At 50.3% G+C, this 25,163-nt stretch overlaps 1 protein-coding gene across 1 annotated transcript in view; it reads right to left on the bottom strand.

The window, feature by feature from the left end:
- WNT9A (Wnt family member 9A) overlaps nt 1-23,601 on the bottom strand; it is a 56,547-nt gene extending 32,946 nt beyond the window's left edge. The window contains exon 1 of the mRNA XM_040592520.1: nt 23,467-23,601. Coding sequence (XP_040448454.1) covers nt 23,467-23,561 — 95 coding nt within the window. The 5' untranslated portion in view covers nt 23,562-23,601. The remainder of the gene's footprint in view (nt 1-23,466) is intronic.
- Between the last annotated feature and the right edge of the window lie 1,562 nt (nt 23,602-25,163).

Below are 25,163 nucleotides of genomic sequence, written 5' to 3'. Positions count from 1 at the left end.
AGTTTAAATTCTAAGTAAAAGGTGCAAGAAGACATGCTAGAAAGCATCTCGAGGAAAAATTCTCTCATGGGAAGAGGATCCACAAGCTTAAAGTTATCCCAGCATGCAAACGTCATCGAAGACACCATCAACCAATTTGTGCAAGTTGCCATTTTCCAAACCACCCACCAACAGCCAGCAAAACATGCAGAGAAGACAGATAGCATGTGAATCCCTAGTTACCCAAACCCACCACGGAGCTAAGCTCTACAGATGCATACTACGTGATGCCCTATCTTCACCTACTGAATAGCATTAAGACTTATATAAAACTGCCTTGGTGTAACATTGAGTATGTCCTTTCAACGCACCATATAACAGCCATTGCCAAGGACTGAAGGGGAAAACAGTGGCCACATATCTAGGGCAACAGAGCCCCAAAGAACTTGAAGAAAAAGGAAAATACTTCCCAGTTTTATCCTAAATTTTGCTCCTCAGACCCCAGAAATGTCATCGTTCCACTCTGACAAATCTACAGTGCAGCACTTTAATCTCTTCCTTTAAAAAGATTATCAAGTTACAGCTGAAAGAATGGCATAAAGTTTCAGCTGACTGTGAGAAACCATAGTGAGGTCAGAAGTTCTGAGTGTCCCTTTCATCTACACATTGAAGTTCTGAGTGTCCCTTTCATCTACACATTTGGGAAAAAAACTGGGAAGAACAAAACCAGCCAGTGCACCTTCTTCTGCATTCAACTCTACAAGAACGACCCAGGTTGGGAGATTCTGTCTTGCAACATAAATCGTTTGTGTGGTCTGAAAATACATGATCCATCTCCTAGTCCAGTGCTGGATGATCAGGTTTTCTCAGATTAACAAAGACATTTACCCGGCATCTCATTTGAAATAACTATGACTTATATCCTTAAACTCCTCTTGAATTCAGAATGCTTTAGAATCCACATGTGAAAGAAATGAAGGGACCTGAGAGTTTTGTATCATTCTTTGTTAATTCCTTTAAGAGCTAGAAGTGGAAGAAGTGAAAAGAACAAAATTGTTGTAAACGAAATTACTTGCAATTCAGCCATTCGAGGGCCAGGAAACACCAGCATAATTACATCTGCATTAGAAAATAAGTTCTACCTAAAAAGGTTATGTGCTCATATTTTGCAAAGGAGCACTGCATGAGATAATTCTTTTCCAGATTCCCATCTTGTCTTCATTTCCTCAAGACAACTAGATGGAAAGGATGTAGTGGACCATGGGGGGAACAAACTGATCTTACAAGTATCGTTTTTGAGAATTAAAATTTCATTCTAGGAGGGCCACAACAGAAGGCAAATTCACTGAAAGAGCTTTTACAGTTGTTCACAAGTCATTAGCGTGCCTTGTTTTCCAGTTACTGAGTCTCTGGGCTTCCCTAGTGTGACAACTAACCATGGGATGACCTAGAATTCCAAGTACTCAGGAGTAATGAAAAGAAAGTTGACTTTCAGCATCAGTAGGGATGCTGTAGGTAAGTGGACTCTTAACAACTTTCTCTGAGCTCTGTGTCTCAGACAGCATGTTAAAAACACCCATGAGGAACCAAATGCATTTTTCCATTGAGTATAGAACCTGGATAATGCATTCTAAATAAGCCTTGGGGCCAGGTGGTTAATGAGAATGGTAAAATATTTAATTTAATTTATTTAGCAACTGCCCATTCAGATCTTGCAGAACAAAACCTGCATGCAATCATGAATCAAAATTCCATTGCAGCGTACATACACGAAAGGAGATGTTTTAGGTTACTTGTACAGCTCATCTCTGAAGTTTTCCCCGAATTAAACTACGAAGCCTTACATTAGCAGTAATCATGTATTAAAAGGTATCTCCAGATACTTAGGTACTGGCATTAAATCATACTATTTCTGAATCACTGGTAGATGCACTTCGGTAGTTACGCTCAGTTTTCACATGCGTTTGCCAGAAACTGTGTTCAGCACTACAAGGGACAAGCAAATTCCAGGGACTCCAGCCTGTACCTGGGTGGCTATACACACATCAGGGAAATCCTGTGGCACATATAAACAATCAGATGATAAATCTATTTGCGATGATGCTTTAGCACAGGTGGGATTTGTCTGACATGGAAATACAAAGAAAATGAAGAGAAAATTAAAAAACACATTGGGCAGATTCTGTAAGCAAGAGAGCTTTGCTCTAAGTCTTCACAAGTAACCCTTACCTTCCTTTGCAGCTTAGCCCTTCACATCCTAACATGATCAGTAATAAAGAACACTGAGAAACCCCCTCCCTGTACTACTCCATCAACAGATGCTCATTAGAGTTAATCACAACCAGAGCAGCTCCAGCCTGAAATGCAGTTTCCATCTGTCTTCAAAATGCATGTGGGCTTGCTTTACAATTCCCACATCCCACCTCTTTTAGTGGGTCTGGAGACTGAGTCATCACCCCCAGGATCATATGGGGCACAACTACATGGAACCTATCAGCATTAGAGCCAACAGGCTAAAAAAAAATGAAATAATAAAATCAGAAGGATCTAACTCAATTTCCAAGTGTCACAAAGTGGCTCAGCTATACAGCAAAATCTCAAAGAAACTATCAATAATGATACTGGAGCAAGAGTACAGACTGTTTCCAAGACCAGAAACAACCTTGAATAAGTCTCCCCGGCTGGTTTTCTCACCATTGGGAGTAAACGTGACCAGACATGCAGAAGACAAAAGCCAGGGCAGAAGTTAAAAGCTGGCTGAACCACCAGCTGAACCCTGCTCGCCCTCCAATTTAGCATGAGTTACCTTTTCCCCTTGAATCCTGTGGCAAAGCGTATTTGAAAGGAAGGGTATGAATGCAAGTTGAAGGGAAATAATTAGATTCAAGGAGGTTTAAGATGAGCCATCTCTTTGGTGTCTTGTGCAAACTGCACTAGAATTCCCAGTGTTTTAAGCAAATCACTGCACGACACTTGCTGAAGCAGCAGCTGAAACCCTATAGCACTGCGACAAAACTTGGCTGCGTCCTTCTCTTAGGTTTTACGTCCTCCCTTGGTAGACGGTATCACATTCCCCATCTCCTTTCTTCATCTACACTTGAAACTTTCCAGTTGGCCCCATGTCAAGAAAGCTGTCCCACCCCCAGCCTTGGTGTCTCATCCCTGTGAGGATATGCCTTCTGCCAAGCCTTCCACCCAGCTCCCCGCTCCCTCCAGCCCTCCCTGAGGTTACAGAGGCAGCCAGCATCCCCTGACCTGCATCCCCCAGGGATGCTAACCCACAAGTCTCACACCTTGCTTCCTTGAAACCCTGCAAGCGCAAGATACACTTGCAGTTCTGCAGGCTGAACCACAGGAACAGGAGTGGTGGGATCGCACTGGCTTTGCCAGCTTTCTCTGCACCACAGTCCCCAAAGTGACATTTGTTTACTCAGTGGTGGAGAAAGGAATCCCTCTAGTTTACCCCTCTCCAGCCCCAAAACAGCAGTGGTTGAAAGTGCCCCAACAGCATCTAACTCACACATGCAGCTGGAGCAATAAGCAATAGTGACACTAAAATCAGGGGGAAACATTTTAGAGCCAAGAAACAACAGGGAGACGTTCACTTCTGTTGCTGTTGTTCCAGGCTGACCAACAGGTCTCAGGACAGAAGGGTGCAAGAACATCCCATCCTAGCAAACAACTATTGCTACTACTTATCCTTACCACCAAAACCACTATTAGTATTCTTTTCTCCCAGCCTGTGTCTAAGAGTTTAAGCAGGGACTCACACTAGCTTCCCAGGCCCACGATTTTCCCCCCCCCCAGCTTTCGGCTGAAGATATCCATGTTGACAGTCTTGACACTTCAATAACTAACCCTGATCTATTCTAGAGTTGTCGAGAAGCAGAGAACTTTATCAAAGCAAATGGCAGCTTTGGGAAAAAAGTAAGGCCCATATAACACGAAGCTGAGAAGAAACCTTTCTACCGGAGCTCCGTAACATAATTTCTTTGTGAATCAAAAGCATTCTTCACACTGGAATTTTCCTCCAAGTTAAAGAGGGCTTGCAACTAATTAAAGAAGCCCTCCAAGTTTCCAAAGTATTTCAAGTGATAAAACCAAAGTTACAGCCTGAAAATAAATCATAACAGTAATATGCACACACTTGAGAGAAAAAAAAACAGATATAAACCTACACTGGAAAAATCTTACACTTAGTGCAGCCAAAATGCCAGTTGATACATGTCACATTTGGGCGCTCTAGGCAACGCTATCACAATGGCTAATACAGGCAGGCAGGACTCCAAGACGAACGTCCAAAGCCCAGGAGGACACACAGATGCTCCCTGGAGCCTTGGAGACCAGTGATGGCATCTCAAGCCTTTTGCTGAAGCTTTCACACACGTTTAGCATCTTGAGCAGCAGCTCAAGTCAAAGCAAGGCTACGACCTTTCAGATGCTGTTACCAGCTAATCCTTCTTGAAGGAAGGCCTCAGAAAACATTTAGATTGAAGTATCCGTGAGATTAAGATGTTTATCCATCCTGTATTCTGCACATTTGTGATTTCAGTGTCTCCTGGCTGCAAGAGCTCAGGAGGACCAAGGGCCAAGAACGAAGAGAACAAGTCAGGCAAGGGAAAGGGTAGCAACGCTAGCAGATGCTTTGTATGTTTGCTAGAAACCTGTCATCAATCTGCAAATAAAAGAGTAAAACAAGTTTAGGGGACATTTTTCCCCAGATGGAAATACCTTGTGCGGCTGAGTTGACCAATCTATAGGGCATCGCAAGAACTAAGAGCATACCACGAGAGGTGCTCCCTGACAAGGCTTCCCAAGTGTTGCATCTACCTTCAGCCAGAAGTGCCATGAACCCCTTCAGACCACCCCAGCCGATCAGCAGCCCAAAGCTGCCCCAGCACGAGTGCTAGGAAGGAGGGCTGTTACCTCCCACTGTGGCTGGAGATCCTGGGCTAGCAACCACATGCCAAGATGAGGGTCTTCCCTCTGCCCACCCCAAACTGGATGGGGATTTGGTACCAGGGCCCCCATAGCGAAGCCTCATTGAGGCACTCAAATACCTGGAGGATGACGCAGACCTTTTCCAAGCACAGCTTGCAGCATGGGAATAGAGGCCTCCAAAGCAGCTTTGGCCATGCACCACAGAAAATGGGCGTATGTGACTGCAGAGCAGAGTTTAGGTAACAACAGGAGGGAGGATGAAGACACAGCAGCAAGAAAAGAGCATTCCTCACAATGCAACGGAGTGAGGACAAGGCTTTATGGCAAGATAAGTCAAAGCCTTTCTAACTCAGATTGCCACCTTCACTCTAGAATAACTATGATTTGTAGAGTGCAGGTAGCACAGCTTGCAGACTCCAGGGTTAGGAAGCTCACAGGCTTTGGTCACAGATGAGACATCACTCCACCATGAAGTCCCACCAGCTGCACAGGAGTCATGCCTTTGCATAGGATGCTGCACGGCAGGAGTCGCATGAGGGCAGGGGACAAGTTACCCAGTGCTTCGGTGAAGTTTCAGGGCTCACTACCTGTTGTGGCTCATTTAGGATGATGGGGAGCTGGTCCTGGGCAAGGATGGTCCCTGGCAATTTTATGTTCCTATACATTTAGTCACAACAAACGGGCAAGTGGATTTCAGGACGCCACTGGACATCTCCCAGGCAAGGCTTTACAGCCTCCCCAAAATAATCTTCACTGGTTTCACATTGAAGGCCCCAGAACTTGTAAGGCAGGTTTAATTTTAGAGCACACTCATCGGATTTGCTTACATAATTTTCTTGATTTGGAAGGCTTTTTATTTTCCTTATGGAGAAAAGCTGTCCAAATTTATCACGTTAAGTAGGGGGCTGCTTGCCCATAAGGATCTTAAAATACATTGGCTGCGATTTTCCTTTTAAAATTTGCATATCACAATTAGGGCAATATGGAATTAGAGCAGCTTTAAAGGGTGAGGTGGGAAAGAAACCATTAAAAAGGCCAAATCCTTACCAAATTATACTGGCAACTAAACGCAGTGGCCCACAGGGTGTCCAGAGGCTGCTGAAAACAGGGCAGCAAGAGATCAAGAACTGTTCCAGCCTGAACCCCTTAAGCAGGATATATAAAAATCCCACAACAGAGAATTTTATTGATTTTAAGAGTTTTCAGTGATTTTAAGGGAACACCATCCTTGTGTTAAAGGTATGTTTATAAGTACCAGAGATGATGTTGGCCTCATCTAACTGGGCAAGAGCCTGGTGTGCAAAGAAATCTCTCCTTTGGGTACCCTGTAAACCAGTCCTTCTAGCCAGCATCAGGACTTGGTAGCAGCCTAGACACTGCTCCAGATTTAGTTCTGCTCTGCTCCTCCACCCAGCCCTCCTCCTCCTCATCCCTTGATTACAGCCAGAAATCAACTTCTGAGGTTTGTACTTACCAACCCAAAATCACAGCCATAAAACTCACATCAATATCTCACTTGATCCATTACTCCCAATTTTGATATTGCTTAGTTCATTTTTGTAGGTGGAAGTCAGGCATCTTTTATAGCAGGTACTTTCCAACCCTATGGATAAGTTGCAGGAATAGAAAGAAGCTGTCAATTTATGCAGCCTGATGACACAAGGAAGCCCCACATGAGTGCCACAGGCCAGCATCCCTCAGACTGAAGGCTCACAGGAGGAAGAATTCACTTTAGATGTTGCCAGATGTCTTCCGCCTACAGAAAATCCATTGTAAGGGTCACTCCAGCAGGTCCTTTACCACTCTGCCCAACCGTGATAGCAATGCACAAAGGAAAAAGTCACACCTCAAGCAGAATCATTTCATTTGGGTCAAAACACAGCTCACGGGTCTTGCATTTAGGTTTCCAGCACTCCTGACAAGAGGAGTCCTGGAGCTCCCTGCCACCACTCTAGGAAGCCACAAGGGATGGAAAGCCATGCTCTGGGCTGCTCTTTGATGTGAGCAATTCCCACTTCAAAGGCAGCTCATTAGCCTCCCTCTTTCAGATGATTGTTACAAACTCCATCAAGTGCCAGCTGCCTTCACTCACTGAAGTTGAGGTCTCTTGGCCACAAGCTTTGAGTAAAGGTGACACCCCCAAGACAGAGGCAGGAGAATAGCTAAAGCAGATCCTCACCTCCAACTTGCTGCACAGAGGGATGGCAATTCCTCCAGAGAGCTGGCACATCTTTTCTATTGAGGTACCTTGTCTCCCAGCACCTGCAGCCCTATTTGTTGTCTTCTACTGAAGAGCCTACTTCATACAAGCATGGCCTTCAAAAAGCTATCCTGGAAAGGTCCCCCAAGCTTGCCCAGGCATCCCTAGGGGAGGAGGAGGTTTTGCAGATGGCACAGTTTGCAGTGATGTATCAACACACCTCTTCACAGATCATGAGGCTGAATGACAGCATCATCCCCAAGTGAAAATTTGCATGTAGGTGAAACATCTCCTTTCAGCCAGATCTTGGTGTTTTCTCAGAAGTGCAGTTACAAGCTGGCTGCTCACACAAGTAGTGATACATTCTCAGCAGTACCCAGAGCAACAGCTCCCAGAAAAATCTTAAGAGATGCTAAAAAGCTTAATGGCCTCATGTCTTAAAGGAGGAAACATTGACGCCTCATGGTGCTAAACCCATTAGGGCTTGCCACCAAAACCTAGCAAGACAGAGGTCTTGGTTCAGGCAGGTAAAAACCTAAGGATATGAAGTACATTCATAAGACTTTTTCCCCCCCATACTGGTAAACAATACTCTGGGTATTCTTTGAGCAAGAATAAGAAAAAGCCTCCCCAAACCTGGCTACTGATTTTCATTACTGCTCCAGGAAATTTAGCTAGAGAAACCAGATTTAATGCATAACTACACCAGTGAACATCCACATTGTCACTGTTTGTGCCCAACTCATGACCAAGCCTGAAGGTGGCCAGGGACTGAAGAGCAGCATGGTGATATTCTTCACCCATGCATAAACTGCTATAAAGAGGGAAGGAGAAGTTCCCTGGTGGTAAGAAAATAAGATTAAATCAGTTTATGATTCAGCCAGAGCCATAAGTGAGATGCACTTTGCACCACAGCACAGTGGGTCCTTGGAAGGATTTCAGAGCTGCAGCATTGCAGACTCAGCCCCAGCACAGCAAAGCAGCAGCATCCACAACCCACTCGTGTGTGATGCCTACTCTCTGCAGCCTGCAGGGCACCAGGGGACTCTTCACAAGCACCATGAAAAACCCAAGCTAAAGAGACTGAAGGTTTGTTCCCCACTAAAAAACCCACCAAACTCATACAGCTGCCAGCTGCTCCTGTGACAACCCAAACTGCTCACCTATCTCTAAAGTGGTGCTAGACTAAGTAGAAGAGCTGAAATATCATAGCCAGGGGGAGATGCAAAGAGGGGAGGGTGAAGTTACACAGGGCTACTGGCAAAATAAACCTCGGTACTGCTCTTCAGCCTGCCAGAGCTAAGAGCCGCATCAGCACTCATTTCAGGCATTGGATTTAACGCTTCCTTTCCTCAACCACCATCCATCCCTGTCAAAGGTGGCAACGCTCTGCCAAATAGCCATTCCCTCTGCAGTCTGCTGGCAGCCGCCCAGCTAGCATTAAATTTGGACCTAGAGCAGAAGAATAGGGGTCTCAAGTGAAGCCCACAGGGTCAGGATGCTGTTAAATCAGTTAATTGGACTGCAGGGATGTAGGCAAGGGGATGGAGAGCCTCATATGCAGAGGGGGCGAGCACTATCTCCTCGCCCCTTTGGAAAGTGGGGCCAATATGAAACAAAAAACAAAAAGGTTGTGATAATTCCCGCCCCCCCCCCCACTCAGGGATCTTCCCCTCTCCCCCCCAAACACATCATCTGACACTTTGAACACAGAAAATCCCTGTCCCACCCAACTTCTCTCCCAAGCAAGAATTATCCTTCCCACTTGCCCAGGGCATCGCATGCAATGACTGTTTTTCACTCAAGCTTCAGGGAAACAGAGGCCAACCTCTTTCACAACCACAGCTCATCTTCAACCAGAGAGTTAAAGTTACTGAGCTAAGAGGATGAATGCACTGTTGAAGCACTCCCGTTTCACCCAGTGAGTTAAGGACAGCAGAGAAAGACTAGTATGTGACTCACTGTCCTGCATTTTTAAGTGAAAAAGCAAGAGCTTGGATTGAGGAATAAAAAAAAAGCAAGATCTGAAAAAGAAAAAAGAGAATGAAAACAACAAAAGGAGAGCAAACACCTCTAAAACACCCCAGCTGGGCAATTTTAGGCCCTGAATCTGCAGATGCAGGCACTCTCTGCAGGAGCTGGTTCACACATTAGCCTAGGTGATGTGTTTGCAGCTTTATATCTGAGAGGCTGCCTATATTAGTCATCTGTAAGGGGACACTTCAGCAATGCTAACTGGAACAAACCAAGCACAGGAATGCAAACTGGGGTGGTTAACCCACATCACTTTTGAAGGAGTGCCTTTGCACAAGGCTCTAAAGTGCCCTTAATTCAGTTTAGCCTGATTTGCATTGAAATCAAGGATGTTAAAGTGAATTAAGGCTGTTTAATCCCCAGGGAGAGTGTTTCCACCAGGGCTAGTTAAGAGTAATTGAACTAATCCACTTTAAAAGTCAGTTCAGATTAGTTGCGCTAAGTGGCTGTGCAGATGAGGCTGGGGAGCACAGGGACTGTCTCTAGCATGCAATAATCACATCAATCTGCCTCTGGGGCTGCTCTGGGGGACAGCTACAGCAGGGCTATTTTGCTATGCATAAGGCTGGGAGTGGTCCAAGACACTCCAATAAGAACACTAATAGAAATGTCTACTTGTGCTTGACAGGTGCCATCTGGTTGCAACTGAAGGCATTTTCCACATGTATTTTCTGTATACCATATATGCTGGGTATGGCCAAGGGGAAGCTGTTTTTATGTGCAGCTCAGGGACCAAGTTACTGGTCCAAAAAGTGCTGGCAGCCTCTCTCATTCAAGCCATGCTTGAAGCTCACGTCACCTCACTGGAATATGTGTTACAAGCATGCAGGTCTCCATACCCCTGTCCCAGAGACGTCAGGAGGTGGGCTGTGGGCTCACTGGAGGACTGAGGGACCATCCCCACCATACACCAATGCCTGAGGGTGGGTGGCTTCCCCATTTAGTGCTAGCACACCCATCCCACTCTTCTGTGAGCTCCCATGTGTTACCCACTGCCCACTGGTTTCCACCCTAGCTTTGCAACTGGACTCAACTGGTTAGAGGCAAAAGCAGTTTGGCCCCACACAGTTCCCACAGAAACAAAGGGAAGCTAAGAAGGGGCCACAGATCAAAGAGGGCTAACAGCCACCCCAAAACCCATCCTGCCCCAGTTTCTACTGCAGGTCCCCCCCAGCCCAGGCAGCGGCACAGAGAGGGCTCAGCACAGGTTTTGCCTTTCTAGGAAAGCACTGAGCCCCTCTGATCCAAGCCAGTTCTTCCCCAGCTAAGAATAATCCCCCCCAGCTGCTGTTTGATTTACACATTACCATGGACGCAGAGTGTTTTTTATCTGGTAGATATACACGGGGAGAGGGAGCAAGCCTGCGTGTGTTCATTCTGGTTAATGTTTCCTGTGCGGTTCAGCCCGTTATGCCTACAGGTATGTTTATTCCACTACTTTAGCAAACCAGCAGACTTTTTAATGGAACTGTTGATATTTTTCCTGGCTGATCCTCCTGGAGAGGCGAGGCAGTGTACAAATGAAGTTCATTCCTCACTCCAGCCTGAAGCTACTCTTCTCCTGGGACCGCAGGGAACTGAAGGTTTCCATTGCACTGGTCAGATTTCTTTCTTCTCCAGCCTTCAAGTTTTAGATACATAAACAGAGGCGCTCAGGCAGCTGACAGTAGCAAGAGCAATGCGTGGCTGGTGCTTTAGGCAAGGGCAGCAGCTGCAGTGAAAATCCAGCCGTGCATCTCCCAGCAAGGCTCTGGAAAAGGCTAGTGGGTGCAACACTGCACCCCTAAAATGAAGCCTCACCTACACAGCTCATTTTGCAGGCAGATCCCGCAGGCTGAAGCTAGGTGTTTCCTGCTTATTAGCATTTCAGAGCTCACTAAGTCATCAGCAGATTACCCATACATTGGTCTCAGTCTCCTTCATTGCTGCACCAGGAGCAGCAACTCCCACCCAGAGGGCTCTGCTTCATTAGGCACCTATAGAAGACACTTTCAGATACGGTCCATGGTCCAACAGCCCTTTGGAGTCCTAAAGATAAGCCAAAGGATGTGCACCAAGTTCCTGACAGCTCACAGACTGCTCCCCCGAGAACAACCCTGTTTCACAAGCAGAAGTACCCCGAGATTAACAGATGTGTCCAAAGCCACGCAGATGCCTGGCAATCTCTCCGCTCCCTTTACTCCCACAGAGCAATCAGGTAAAAAGCTACTCGGGCCTCTGAACACATCCAGACAGACCAGACGCCAGCTCTAGAGCCACTTCAGTTGCAAGTACTTGAAAGGAGTGCTGCAAAGAGCTCTGGTAACAGAGTGAACAGCCCCATGCAAGCAGGAGCACCTGCTTGGGCATGGCTGAGCTAAACACCCCTGCCTCTGAGCCTGTGCTGCTGACCTGCCCAACAGCAAGTGAAGCACAGCATCCCCCAGAGCCGCTCACCAGCCTCTGGCCACACTCAGTGCTGGAGCAGCCAGCCTCTGGGGGCAGGTGGGGTCACCATCCCCCTCCACACCATGAGGTGCTCCCCCTGCCTATACAGCAGGGTCTGCAAGGGAGAGCATCCAACCCCAGCCAGCTGCTAGGGGACAGGGTAAAAATACAGCCAGCGTCACCACCTAAGAGGGTCATCAAGCCTCCTGCAGTCCCAAACTCCAATGAGTCAGAAAAGACGAAGCCTTCAGGCTCACCTCCCTGCTCTCAGTGCCAGCTCCAGCTCTCAGATTTTCCATGAGCCTTGCGGCAGCCCAAGCAACAAGTGCCTCAGGGGATGCAGTGCTGAGGGAGGATGCCCTTCTCTTACCCCAGTACCTCCCACAAGGCAGTGGCTGGGACAGCCCACAGGGAACCCAGTCCACACGCTGAGGAAGACTGGGACCACCAGCTTCCCAGAGACAAACTGCATTTAGTTTTAAGGCATCTCCACTACATCAAGTGACATTTGTTTCTGCATGGCTGTTGATCCCTCTGCAAGCTGAAGAGACAAATGCAGGATTGTACCCGGTCCTGCTCCCCTCCAAATGCATCTCCTTAGGCAGAGACCTGCTCTGCAAGGTGCAGGGCAGCTGCTGGGCTACAAACACATTTTCCTCAGCTACAGAAACCAGCATGGAGATGGTGGCTTTTAACACTGACCGCAGGGACTGCTCAAAGCCCTGTTCAGTCCACTTCACACTCTCCCCAAGAGCTTCAGCTTCAGTCCTCTCTTCAGGCTCATGCTAAGCCTCTGGATTTCCAGAATCAACATGGGACAAGCCAGAAGATAGAAACTGTCACCAGGGATGCAACACAGCTGTGCTAATGAGCCAAAGTAAGTGTTGGATCTTTGGTTAGACCCTGTAATTCAGCTCAAGTGGCTGTTTCACCTCTGGCCTGTCAGATCAACTTGCTAACCACAGACTGGGAAATAGCTCCCTGCTAGCTCCCAGCAGGAGATTTATCTTTGGCAGGGGCTGAAAGCATCCCTGGCCCCCCTTCACCCTTGATTACAGAGAGGCCCAGAGATGCGGAAAGAGAGCTACGCTCTAAGTTTGCCAGGTATTTCAAGATCTCGCCTTACACTGGAAGAGGATTAGGGCTAGAAAAGAATTTTGTCAAGATTAAGCAAAACAAGTCAGTTCTTTTAAATAAAGTATCAGTTCTGGTGAACTGTCCCCAGAGGGGCTTGGGCTCCAGGATAAGGTTTCTCATCAGAGGAGGTGGGCAGCCCTGGAGAGCTGTAGCACTGCAGGGCTTGCAGCAGCACAGTAAGCTGAACCCTGTGTACCCAAGCCAGGCAAGCTCCACTGGTGTCACTGATTGCACTGGGATTGGTCCCTGTAGCCCACACCAATGGAGCCAGCCCAAAAGGATTTGCCTGTGTTGGATCCTCACCCTGAGTGTGGTCGAAATGCACTGTCTTCCAGGTACCCAGTCCCACCAGTTGCCCTGGCTCCCAGGTAAATAAGCCACCCTGAGCTGAACTTGGCTTCCCAACACTGATGTCATACCACATCACAGCTCGTTCACTTACACCATAACTCACACCTGAGCAAGACCAAAGCTGGTTCTACACAATAGGGAAGCTCAGCTCTCCAGTGCCACTGCAAGAGGCAGGGTCATGTAGTACTGTGACATGCCCCAGGTCAGCGGGGTACCGATGCTCCCACACTTGAGGGACACTAGAAGTCTCCTGAGACTACTAGAGGCCTGGATACCTTTTTCTCAAGACCTGGCTGGGTTGGGATACATGTGCTTGAAGCTAGGGAACAGTAGGATGTAAAGAAGCTGAGAAACAAAGTGCCCAATGGCCTTCCTATGCTAAACTCAGGGGGGTGCACATTTTCTTTGCTTGCCCAAGTATTTTGCAATGCTTTGTGTGATGTGCCCTCACCCACACTCCCCAGTGCTGAAAGGCACTGCCTCAGAAGAGGCTTTGCACCCATAGCAGGCAGGACCAAGTGGTTTTCATGAGAACCAGAAGACACTGAAGTCAAAGCAAGATTTGGGGGAAGCAAGCCATCTGGGAAACAATCTGGCAGACCTCCTGCAGGCAGTGACAAGCTTCGAGCTTCAGTGCTAAGGCCAAGCAGGGTAGATCCCCACCAAAAACACCCACACCCTACCAGCAGACAGCTACCAGAGACCTTAGCACTGAAGCAAAGTGGGGCATTGTGTTAACAGGTCCCCAGGGTAAAACAAAGCCCCTACAAACTCAATTTAAGGCATAGCCTAGGAGCAATCTCTAAAGATTGAACGCTTCACCTGGGCAACTTCAGAGAGCAAGGTGTTCACTAACTGTAATCCTAAAAGATGCACAAATCTTCACAAAGGATCCACAATCTTCAGCTGCAGCCTCCAAGAGGAGGACAGATATGCCCCACCAGGGCTGCCTGGCTTGCTTTGTTGGAATACAGGGCACGAGATCACCAATTTAAAAAAGTTCTCAACCCATAGAGAAGACATTACAGTGAGAATATTTAAAGGTCTGAGCTCACCGTAGTAGTAAAAGCCAGTCAAGGCACCAGAGACAGCAGGGGCTCACACAGCAAGAGCTAGACTGGGAACCAGCTGCAGGCAGCCCATGAGGACCAGGGCACAGTGATGCCTCTGTGCAGTTTCTTTTAAGCAATTAGGTGGGGAAGTCCACTAGGATGACAGCAAGGCATGAGAGCAACCTGCCAGGCGGTGCATGCCAGAGCTCAGCAGATGGGCACTAACACAAGCACTCTGCTATCCTACAGCCCCCCACTATCAGCCCCTCCAGCCAAGCCCACAGAGGGGCAGCCAGCACCAGTGCACGCTGCAGCAACATGCAGCACACTCCCATGTGCAGAGCTGGGGAAGCTGTCACATCCAGGTGATAGATGACAGCAGGGAACATAAATAAGGCACTTTGTGGAGGTGGAATTTAAAGGGTAATAACTTGCTCTGACTAGAAGTTAGTACAAGTATTCCTGAAGACATGGGCAAGTCCATCCTATTAGATGCTCACCTGGCAGCACTGATGCTTTTGGAGTCACAACCAGTTCCTTTTGGGAAGTTAAAAGGTGCTTACGATACAGAAGCAGGAAGCCCACTGTCAAACTATGGGCTCTGTGCAAAGCAATTTATCCTGGCAACCTGCCTCACCTACCTGCATGGAACACATGAAGGCATCGCCCAAGGGTCAGACTCAAGACACACCCTTGGGTACCTCAAAGTAAACTTAATTTTGCTGGACTAACAACAGAGGAAAAAAATTAAGTAGACCAAGATGGAAGCCAGTTCTCCTGTTCATCAGCTGACCTCTTCCAAAAGGACTTGGTCTTTGAAAGCAAAGGTTGCTTGACCCTACTTGCTTTGGGAGGCTGCTCTGCAATTTGGTGTCAGAGAAGTTCAACAGCAGACCAAGGTTTGGCTAAACTTCTGTCCATTCCTCCCAGGATTACCTTAGCCAGGTAGGGCCACTGGACAGGTTTTTAGGCTAAACTCAGCTATTCCTATGGGCATCTCAGTACTTCATTCACATCTAGGGGAAATCCCATGTTGCTCTCCAGCACACAAAGCTAATATGCACAACAAATAGCCAATTATGCTCCTTCAGTCTCTGGAAGACTCAGAGCAGGTTTTCCAAGAAAGGAAACTTTTGCTTTCAAACAACAAGTTGTGAAACTTGTCCACCCAGTGCACAGCAAATGCAGAAGTCAGAGCAAGTTCGTTTCTCCCCAAACTCCATAAGCACCTGGCTATCCAATTAATGTTATTTTAATGAGCTAGGCCAAATGAATCCGCTCACAAAACTCATGCCAAGTCCCATACAGCCTGACATCCCATCAACATGAACCGCACGCTCCATGCTACCTTCCAAGCCAGCACAGACTCAGCATTAATGTCAGATACTGTTGAGTTTGCATGTTCTGCAGCGGGTGTACAGCAGAGCTGTTTTGCTCTGTGTTCTTTCCAAAGGACGAGTTTTTCTAACCTGTCATTTCCCCTTCCCCCAAAAGAAATCCTGCAGCAACAGAATTAAAAAATTCTCCCCACCCCTTATAGAAGAATGATTTAAGGTCACAAGCAGACTGTGCTGGACCACATAGCACCCGCTGGATCCATCCGAAATGGAGTTCTCTGCAACGGCTGAGGGAAAAGAGTCAGAAGAGATTTTTCTATCGGCTAAAGCAAATGCTGTAACTGCTATGTTTATCCATGTAGTCAAAATACTCCCTGTTCTACTTAGCACAGTGCAAACACACATTACAATAAAATGTAAAGCTTACTGAGCTGATAAACTGCATAAGTGTATTTTATGACAGTATCTCAAGAGATAAGACTCATTAGCACTTACAGCCATGATCCAAGGGAACATTAAAAGCACAGCTGAAATCAGAAGAGGAAAACTTTGCAGCTAGATGTCAAAAAAACAGCTTTTAAAGGGTTAACCCCTTCCACCCAGCATCATAATAAATTTCTAGCTCCTACTGAATTTGAGCTGAACTAACTCCCCAGCTCTTGGTCCAGTAAGTCAGGAAGGTACCTCCTACCTGCCCAGCCTGCAGTCAGACCATGTGCTGGTCCGGGACCTGCAGCACCAGTATCACTGCAGCCACATTCTGCAGGAGGAGGAGTAGCCCCCTGCCCCCCAACAGCTTTTAACAATGCAAGCAACAGGCCCTCTGCTTGAGGGCTGCTCAGGCTGAGAAACCCATTGCATTAACACACTACAAGCCACTGGAGAGCTCTTTTGGCTGCAGAGAGAAAGACTGCTTCATTACGGAAGGAAGCTAGGGGCTCAGCGTGTTTGCAGTCTGGAAAGCCAGGTATATGAGATTTCTTGGATTGCTTCAACATACATCCTCAGGGAAGCTGGCAGGTCACTACCTGGGCAGTCAGGGAACTTGGGATGATGTTTGTGTTGAACATAGGCTTTTAGCATGAACTATGCAAGTGCCATCCCACCCAAGGGTGCTCTCTCCAGGAGGTAGCTATAGCCACATGGTCAGGCACAGAGAGAGCACCTCACAGACAGCAGCAGATCAGGACAGTTTTAATGCACTGAGCCCTTGCCCCAAATGCCTCAGACAGCAAACACTAGGATAAGAGTTGACCCATTTCTATTCTACAGAACTCAAGTGACCAGAGAATCCAAGCCATGAAGGTGCCACATTACTCCATATAACTGGAGCAAAGGATCCATATGGAGCTCCTGGCAGCAGAAGTCCTTGTACCTCTGGTGACCTGAGACCATGTTCAAGACAGTCTCCACAGTGGGGATATTCCAACATAGCACCTCCAAAACCCCCTCCCCACCTAAGTCCCTCTCCTCAGAGGGCAGCTATGCACAGGGTTGCAATAGGGAGACAGGGCAGGCAAGGCTGGCCTTCAGCAACCCTGAGCTGAGCTTTCTAGGTGGCACCACCCCAGTGCAGCTCTCAGCTTTGCACCAGAAGCTGCCACATGCAGTGGAAACTAGTGATGCTCACTGCTTCAAGCACCTCCTCTGGCTACTAGAGCACTGCAATGATGGCTTAGTTCAGTGTCTTCTGGCTTGGCTTTTCCACTAGAAAGTCTTAAGGAGCCTTTACATGCCAACATTTCACCAAGGAAAACCTTAGGAATAAAAACACTGTCAGTATCTCCTCAAGTGAAGGGAATGGAGCATCCCTGGGACAGAAACATCTTCTCCAGGAGGCAATTACACCAACTCTGCCAGCACAGTGAATTAAACTGACAAAAATGAAGAAAGCAGCAAGGACTGACAAAACCTAGTCTGGTCAGAAAGATTCGAACTAAGAAGCATCACACTGGCTTCTCCATGCAGTCTTCCAGACCTTCCACTTAACCCTTCCCCTTCCCAATATCACAGCCTAATTCAATTACCTACCACTGAATAAGCCTTAAGGCAATTCTCATTACCCTGCGATAAAGCACAAGGCCTTTAATTATTAAACACTCATGGGCTTTTTGTGTTGGGGTTGTGAGGCTGGACTCCCTTTTATTGTTGTTAGCAGCTTCCAGAAAGCAAGTTAATCATTGACCAGGCCTTTCACCAGGAGAGCAGAGTCCTATAGATTCCTGGTCTCTAGTTCTGCATCACCAGTCACACTAAAGAAAGTCACTGGCCTCCTGCTTTGCCAAGTACACACTCAATATTCTCCTAACAAGCCATCTTCTCTCCCTAGGGAGTCATCTGCAGCACTGGTGATCCCTGGAAAAAAAAGAACCAAAAACACAAAAAACCAACCATGCAATATTTGGACACAGAGGTTATACATGAAGCTCACTGTTGAGTTTAGGAATAGCCTCAGAATCTTTCCAAATATGGGAAACTGAGGCACAAGGTAGGGATTTGCAAGTCTCAAGCAACATGGTCATTCTGGTACATAAGTGTAAGACATACTAACTTACCCTGTCTGAATAATGTTTTGCTCCATCCTCTAAGTACACTGCAAGTGGAAGGAGCTTTCATGTACTTCCCAGCCTAATTTGGGACAGATCCTGGTCCCCTGGACTGAAGATACACATCTTGGTAGACCTTAGCTGCACAGTTATTTTTTCCAAATGCTCCTGGGTTTGTCACCACCCTTATGGCACTCTATCAAATCCAGTGCCACCTTCAAGCATCTACAAAGCAAATGCTGCTGTTGGACATGGGGCTCCCCTTCGCAAAGGAGGTTAAACACTGCTTTGAACTGACCCACAGAGGCCACCTTTGGGAGAGAAGCCAGTCAGGGACTCAGATCAGTCTCTACGTGACAATTCACTCAACTGAAAAGCAGCAGGGGGGGAGGAAAAAAAAAAAACCAAGCCAGGCACACCCTTCCTATTCCAAGGAAAACCAGAAATGCAGCACCTTAAAATCCAGCATCTCCACCTAAAAAAGAGCCAGCACCACAGGGTGGGATGGCAAAGCTGCCTCGCCAGCCTCAGGAGCTGCCTGCTTATGCTCCAGCTGTGTTTGCCTGCATGCCACATTCCTCCCTCGCCACCCGAGTCCAGGTTTTGTTTTTTTGGGTTGTGCCGAGAACCAGCTGCTCCATCTCACACACGCCAGAGACGACCGGCGCGTCTGGAAAGCCAACACGCTGTGGCCTGGCTACGCAACAGCTTCCTGAGAAGTTCACACGCCTTCGGCCGAAGCTGCAGGCGCCAGCGTGTGGCCCCACACCACCATCAAGTGACAGGTACAGAAATTCTTGATATGCAACAGCCATGTTAGCACCTATAGTGTATCCCACCGGCTGGAAAAAACAGGCAGCAAAGCCTGCCAGCGCCACTGGGCTTGCTTTTATTGGAGGTGACATTCAAGCTGATGCCACACATTTGTAGCAACAGAGCTCAGAAACTCAGGCTAACTCCCAGCCCTCTTAAGAGCCCTTCCCATCAGGGTGGTCACAAGCCCCGAATACCCCTTCAACTCCAGAACTCAGATCTCTTCCTACAGAATTTTAGCAAAATCACACCCTGAATCGCACGGTTTCTACCCCAGCAGCACCTAAAACATAACCAGGGTACCTACTCTGCACCAGCCAACGGGAACAAAACTATATTGCATTTCCCACACCAAAAAAAAAAGCACTGTGCAGCAAGGAACCTGCTCTGGCCAGCGATGTGTTGGTAAATTAGGGCAAGCTATGCTTCCCCTCCCTCCCTCTCCCCCACGCGAGCATTTAAGGGTTCCTGTTGCCTGCGTGCAGTGTACAGATCAGTTACATTTATGAAGAACATTGCAATCTGTCAATATAAACACTATGTAAGCATGAGCCACTTGTAACACTACTGTCTTGACAAGTGTTTGCAGGGGAGCAGAGCTGCCCCGCTGCTGCTGCTGGAGGAAAGCAGAGCAAATCCCAACCCACAGAAGCAAACACTTCTTCCAGCAAGAAAGCAAAGGGGTGCCTCACAACTGAATCAGACTACAAAACCCAACACCCAGAAAGAAACAGAGGGGTTTTAGTACATGGCCTGGGCAGGTTGCAACCTCAGTTCCACATACCAAGCAGCTCAGGCAAGCAGCAAGCTCCTGCAGGCTGCTTTGCCTTCCCCCTAGCACCGGGGCACAGCAGGGCTGGAGTGATCCAGCCTGCCCATCATCCCAGCACAGCTAACCTTGTCACCTGCCGCTTCCAAAGGCCAGTAGTGCAAGACCCAACAAGTCCCAGGTGCCACTATGGCACTTCCACCACCCCCAGCCACATCTGAGCTGGAGGGGAGGTCTGGGCACCCAAAGCTTGTAAGGTACAAGAGGAGCAGAGCCGGGAGGCAGTGAAAGGCAACGCTTTCTCAGGGCTCCCGGCAGTCTGGGGCTGCTCCAAACTACCCCCACCAGCCAGCTGTAACAGCGTAAATTCGTTCTCAGACAGCCCAGCTGCAGAGGAGATGGCTGAACATGAAAGCAGGCTCACTTTGAGAGCCGCCAGCGCATCTCCACAAGCCAGTCTCAGCTGACACATATCCCAAGGCAATGCTTCCCCCTCTGGTACAGGCTCAGCCAGGAACAGACTCCCATACATACTCCTACCCTAAACGCACCCAACAGCAGCAGGCACCCTGATGGGCAACTAAACCTAGCACAAGCCATCAGGCCCTGCTCAGCTTCGCTTTCTCCTCTCTAACATCACGAAGTTTCATCGTCAGACACGGCTTAGGAGCTGTAGCATCACCACGTCCCTGAAGCCAACCTCTTCCAGCTGCTTCCCAGCAGCCTGGGCTGGCAAAGCCCTTCTAAGCAGGTGCCTGCAGGGGCTCAGCTCTGCTCGCCACTGCACACCAGCACTGCCCCAGGTCCTGCCTTTGCTGGGTACTACCTCCAGTCAGGCTGGCACCTGCCTCTCCCCTGCACCAGAGAGGTGGTCAGCAGCACTAAGACTGCCAGCAAAGTCCCAGGCGAGGGAGAAGCCTGTCCATCCCTTCCCCACACACAGCGAGCTGTTACCGCCAGCACAGCTCCAAACCAGGCAGCCCGAGGATGGAACAAGTCAGCAGCAAGGACCGCATCCACACCAACGCTTTCTCACCTACCTCAAGCTCTACTTCCAGAGAGCATTTATCAACTTTGGCTGCTTGTTCATCCCTTGAGGATGAGAGCCAGACACACAGAGAAGCACCAGCCACCAGCCTTCCCACCCCAGCATCCCCTCCCGCTCGCTGGCTGCCCCTGTGGGACAGACAGACATAACTACATGCTGACACAATCTCGTTATCATGTAACCATGCCCGATTTCTGTCCCCATGCACTAATTCCCCACCAGGCCACACATTTGGAGAGACTGAATTCTTTCCCTGAAATAAGACATTGGGGATGGGGGGGAAGGGATCAGCCACAGCTGTCCCTATCCCCCACCAAACTGCAGAACAGAGCAGCCACACTGCAGCTACAGCATGACATCTGTTTAACACAGCCGCCTGCTGCTCTCTGCACCCCACTGCGTCTGCTGGGGATGCCAGCACCCAGAGCACAGGGTCAAGCAGGCCACCAAAAGGCATCACTGTGGCTTTGGTGCTGCCTTTGACTGGGAAGGAGCATCTCTTCCCCCACCTCCAAAGGTGGTTGCATTAACTGAGCCCACTTCAGTATTTCAGCTCAGCCCCTGAGCAAAGGGTAATGCATCCAGGTTTTCAGGAAAGATTTGTATTAAACAGCTGTGCTTCCTCACCTGGAGCAGTTCCCCCACACATGTGGCCAGCTTTCTACGCACAGCAAAAAGGGCTAATACCAGCTTTTACAGGGCACTTGGCAGAGGCACTAAGAGCTGAGGGAACATACAGGTTTTACCAGGTACAATTTCTTTCTTTCTCAATGTACAGAAGCCCACAGCAAGGAGGGCTCAGCTCTTCCACACATACTTGTTAGCTTGCACATTGCTAGGGATTAGCAGGGACCCCAGACCTTCAACACGACTGTTTCCCCATATCCCCAGCAGCTCAGCAAGTGCAATCTCTGCTTCAGGCCCCTTGGAAGAACAAAGAGGAGATTAGCAGCAGATGCTGCTCCTTCACTGTGGCTCTAACCAGAGAGCAGGATGCTTTGCATAAGCAAACTTCACTGCACACCACAGCAGCCCTGGAGCACTTGGAGCGCACATCTGGCTGGGTGCACATCTGGCAGCATCTCCTCTCCCCTCCTTATTGCCAGAGAGGGAGTCTCAAATCAGAAACGGCAGCCGGGCTGAGGCAGAGAATAACCCAAAGTGGTCAGGACAGAGCTAGCAGCACACTTCCTTGGCTCAACACGTTCACTCTGAAGTTAAAATCTACACCAGCTACACAAGGCCAAAAGAGAAATCCCAGGAGCAAGCAACTGGAATGAGTTACCTGCTGCACTACAGCAGATACTAGCACCACATGGATTAACAGGAGAGCTACAGCCAAGCTCCTTACAAACCCTGGCAGTCCCAGAAGCACCGTACAACTGCACAGTGCTGGTGGTCTTCAGCAGACACAGGAGCTAACGGGCTCAGCACGGCCCTCTGCCTGTTGCTGAGGGAGGAGAGGGCTTTTCCTGAAAAACTGCACATGCAGGACAGGCTGTTTCCTCAGAAAACCAGCCCCAGCAGAAGTAAGTTAAATGGTTCTGGAGTTGGAAGCAGAAGATGTAAGTAGCACTGTTTGGAAAACTTTGCCAGACCACAAGCAATGGACAAGCCTCAACACCAGGATTTGTTTTACTGGAAAGAAGGGGGTGGAGGGGGGAACCTCAAGTCTGCTAAAACATTCTCCAGGGCTGGGCCGGTGGCTCCTACCAGCGGTCACACCACAACATCCCAGAAAGCAGCATGAAGCATCACTCTCCATTGAACTTGCACCGAAAACTCTCCACCAGGCGCTCGCATCCCACTCCCCTCGTAGAATGACCCCATTTTGGGACAAGTCTTTAAAAAAAAAATTAAATTAAAAAAACAGGGCAGCTACACTGACACCCCAAGAAAGCAAAAGGGGGGGCTGCGCAGGTGGGAGGCCAGCAGACCCTTTGCTGCGGGCTGAAGCCACAGAGCTGCGGTTGGGGAGCGGGGGAGGTTAAAGAGAAAGGGGTGAGCGGGTTTTATCTGGCTCCTCCAGCTCGGCCCCCCGCCCCGGGTAAGGGGGACCCAGGATGGGAGAGCGCGGGATCCACCTGCGCGGCGCGGAGCCGGCGCGGACCAGGCTGCTGGTGCCCCCTGCCGGCCGCGCCCCTGCACCGCGCACAGGTGAGCGCGGCGGGATGCGGCGGTTCCGCGCCTCTCCGCGCTCCGCCCGGGGCTGGGGACCCTCAGTTCTTTCGGGAATAAGCTTTGAAGTATGCCGGGGGGGAGGCAGCATGCATGTCCCCTGCCCACCAACAAAAATAACCACAGCGCCGGGCGATGGCGGGACCCGCAAGCAGGCACCTGGTGCTGAAGCATGTGCTTAAGTCGGCGGGGGTAGGGGGGGAAGGGGGTTTGTTCAGCGCTGCCCCACGCTGGTGCAGGGTACGGCACGCACCCGGCGCCCAGCCCCCCGGCCAGCCCGCTACGGGACCCTCCGTGCGAAGCACCGCCGCCCACCCCACCGGGGAAGCGCGGAAGGCAACGCGCCCGCGGTCCCTGGCGGGCTGCAACCTGCGGCGGCCGGCGAGCCCAGCAGCCCGCCCGAGGGGTAGGGTTGCTCGGGGGGCAGCGGGGAGAGCCAGGGGCACGGGGCCGACCCTCCCTGTACCCCCGACGCGGGGCAGCTGGCAGCGTCGGCGGGAGGGGATGCGCGCACCCACCGCGGGAGAAGGCTGGCGACGGGCGTGCAGCAGCATCCCCACCGCGGGCGGGTGCAAAACCCCTTTTGTAAAAACAACAGAAAAAAAAAGTTAAAAGTTAACAAGGAGGCGGGGGGTGCGGGCGCTGGGCACCTACCCGAAGTAGGCGGCGGAGGGCCGCGGGGCGCAGGCGAGCAGCCCTAGGAGCGCGCAGGAGGAGAGCCATCCCAGCAGGACGTGTCCATCCAGCATCTTGCAGCGGCGCCGGCGCTGCTCATCTCGTTCCCCCGCCGCGCCCGCTGCGGCCCCGCCGCCCGCGCCGCTTCTTATAGCGCGGCCGGCAGCGAGCGCCCGGCCGGCGGCGGGGCGGGGCCGGGGCGGGGCGGGGCGCCGGGGTGGGGCGGGGGCCGCGCGGAGCCACGCCCCCGGAGGCGGGAGCGGCGAGAGGGAGGCGGGGCGGCGGCGCGGAGTGGAGCGGCGGGGGCGGAGTGGGGAGCCGAGGGGGAGGGGGGAGCCGGGCGGGAGGGGCGGCGGTGGCACGGTCGGGCCGGCACGGGCTGCGCGTGCGAAGGCTGCGCGTGCAAAGGCTGCGGGTGCAAGGGCCGCTGTGACATGGCCGGGAGGGCACGGGCTGTGCGTGCAAGGGCTGTGTGTGCCAGGGCTGCGTGTGCCAGGGCTGCATGTGCCAGGGCTGCATGTGCAAGGGCTGCATATGCAAAGGCTGCATGTGCAAGGGGTGCATGTGCAAGGGCTGCGTGTGACACCACTGAGAGTTCAAGGGCTGCTGTACAAGGGCTGTATGTGAACACAGCTGGGAGGGCAAGGGTTGCTTGTGCAAGGGCTACGTTTGCATGGGCTGCATGTGCCCCGGCTGTATGTGCCAGGGCTGCATGTGCAGGGGCAGTGTATGCAAAGGCTGTGTATGCACAGGCTGAATGTGCAAGGGGTGAATGTGCAAGGGCTGTGTATGCACAGGCTGCATGTGCAAGGGGTGCATGTGCAAGGGCTGCTGTGCAAGGGCTGCTGTGACAGCTGGGAGGGCAAGGGCTGCGTGTGCATGTGCTGCATGTGCAAGGGCTGCATGTGACACCGCTGGGAGGTCAAGGGCTGTGTCTGCAAGGGCTGTGTGTGTCAGGGCTGTGTGTGCAATGACTCTGTGTGTGCAATGACTGTGTACAAGGGCTGCATGTGCAAGGGTGGGGCAGTCACACAACCAGCTGCACAGGCATCAGGTGTGCAAGGGGTGGCCATGCCAGCACTGGGCATGCAAAAACTGGACAAGGCAAGACAGTCATGCAAAGACTGAACATGCAGCGATGGGCAGCTATGCAAAGGTCAGGTGGTTGTGCAAGGGGTAGAGGTGCCACAGCTGGACAGCTGTGCAGTCATGCAAGGACTGGATGTGCCAGGGATGAGCAGTGGTGCAAGGGTGGAGCAGCCATGCAAAGACCAGGCATGCAACAGCTGGACCGCTGTGCCAGCACTGTGCGTGCAAGGGTTGGATGTGCAAGGGGCTCATCAGCCATGCACGGACTATGCAAGGGGCAATCAGTCATGCACATGCTGAGCGTGCAACAGCTGGGTGGTCACGTGAGGGCTGCAGTTGCAAGTACAGCAATAACACAAGAACACAGCCGTATTGCAAGGGCCGAGCACCTGCTCAAGGGTTAAACATGCCACTTGAATCAAACGCTAGAGAGCTGTGCAAAGGAGAGGTGGGCCAGGGCTGATCCAGTGTGCCAGAGCTAATTGGTGGTGCAAAAGGCGTGGAAAGGCACAAGCATTGCACACCTGCGTGCACACACTCCCAGCCCTGTGCAAAAGCCATGCACGGCAAAGGCAGGACGCCCAGCA

Source organism: Falco naumanni, chromosome 4, assembly GCF_017639655.2.
Source record: "Falco naumanni isolate bFalNau1 chromosome 4, bFalNau1.pat, whole genome shotgun sequence".
Lineage (NCBI taxonomy): Eukaryota > Metazoa > Chordata > Aves > Falconiformes > Falconidae > Falco > Falco naumanni.
The sequence above is the reverse complement of the archived record's forward strand: the minus strand, read 5'-3'. Positions and strand labels throughout refer to the sequence as shown.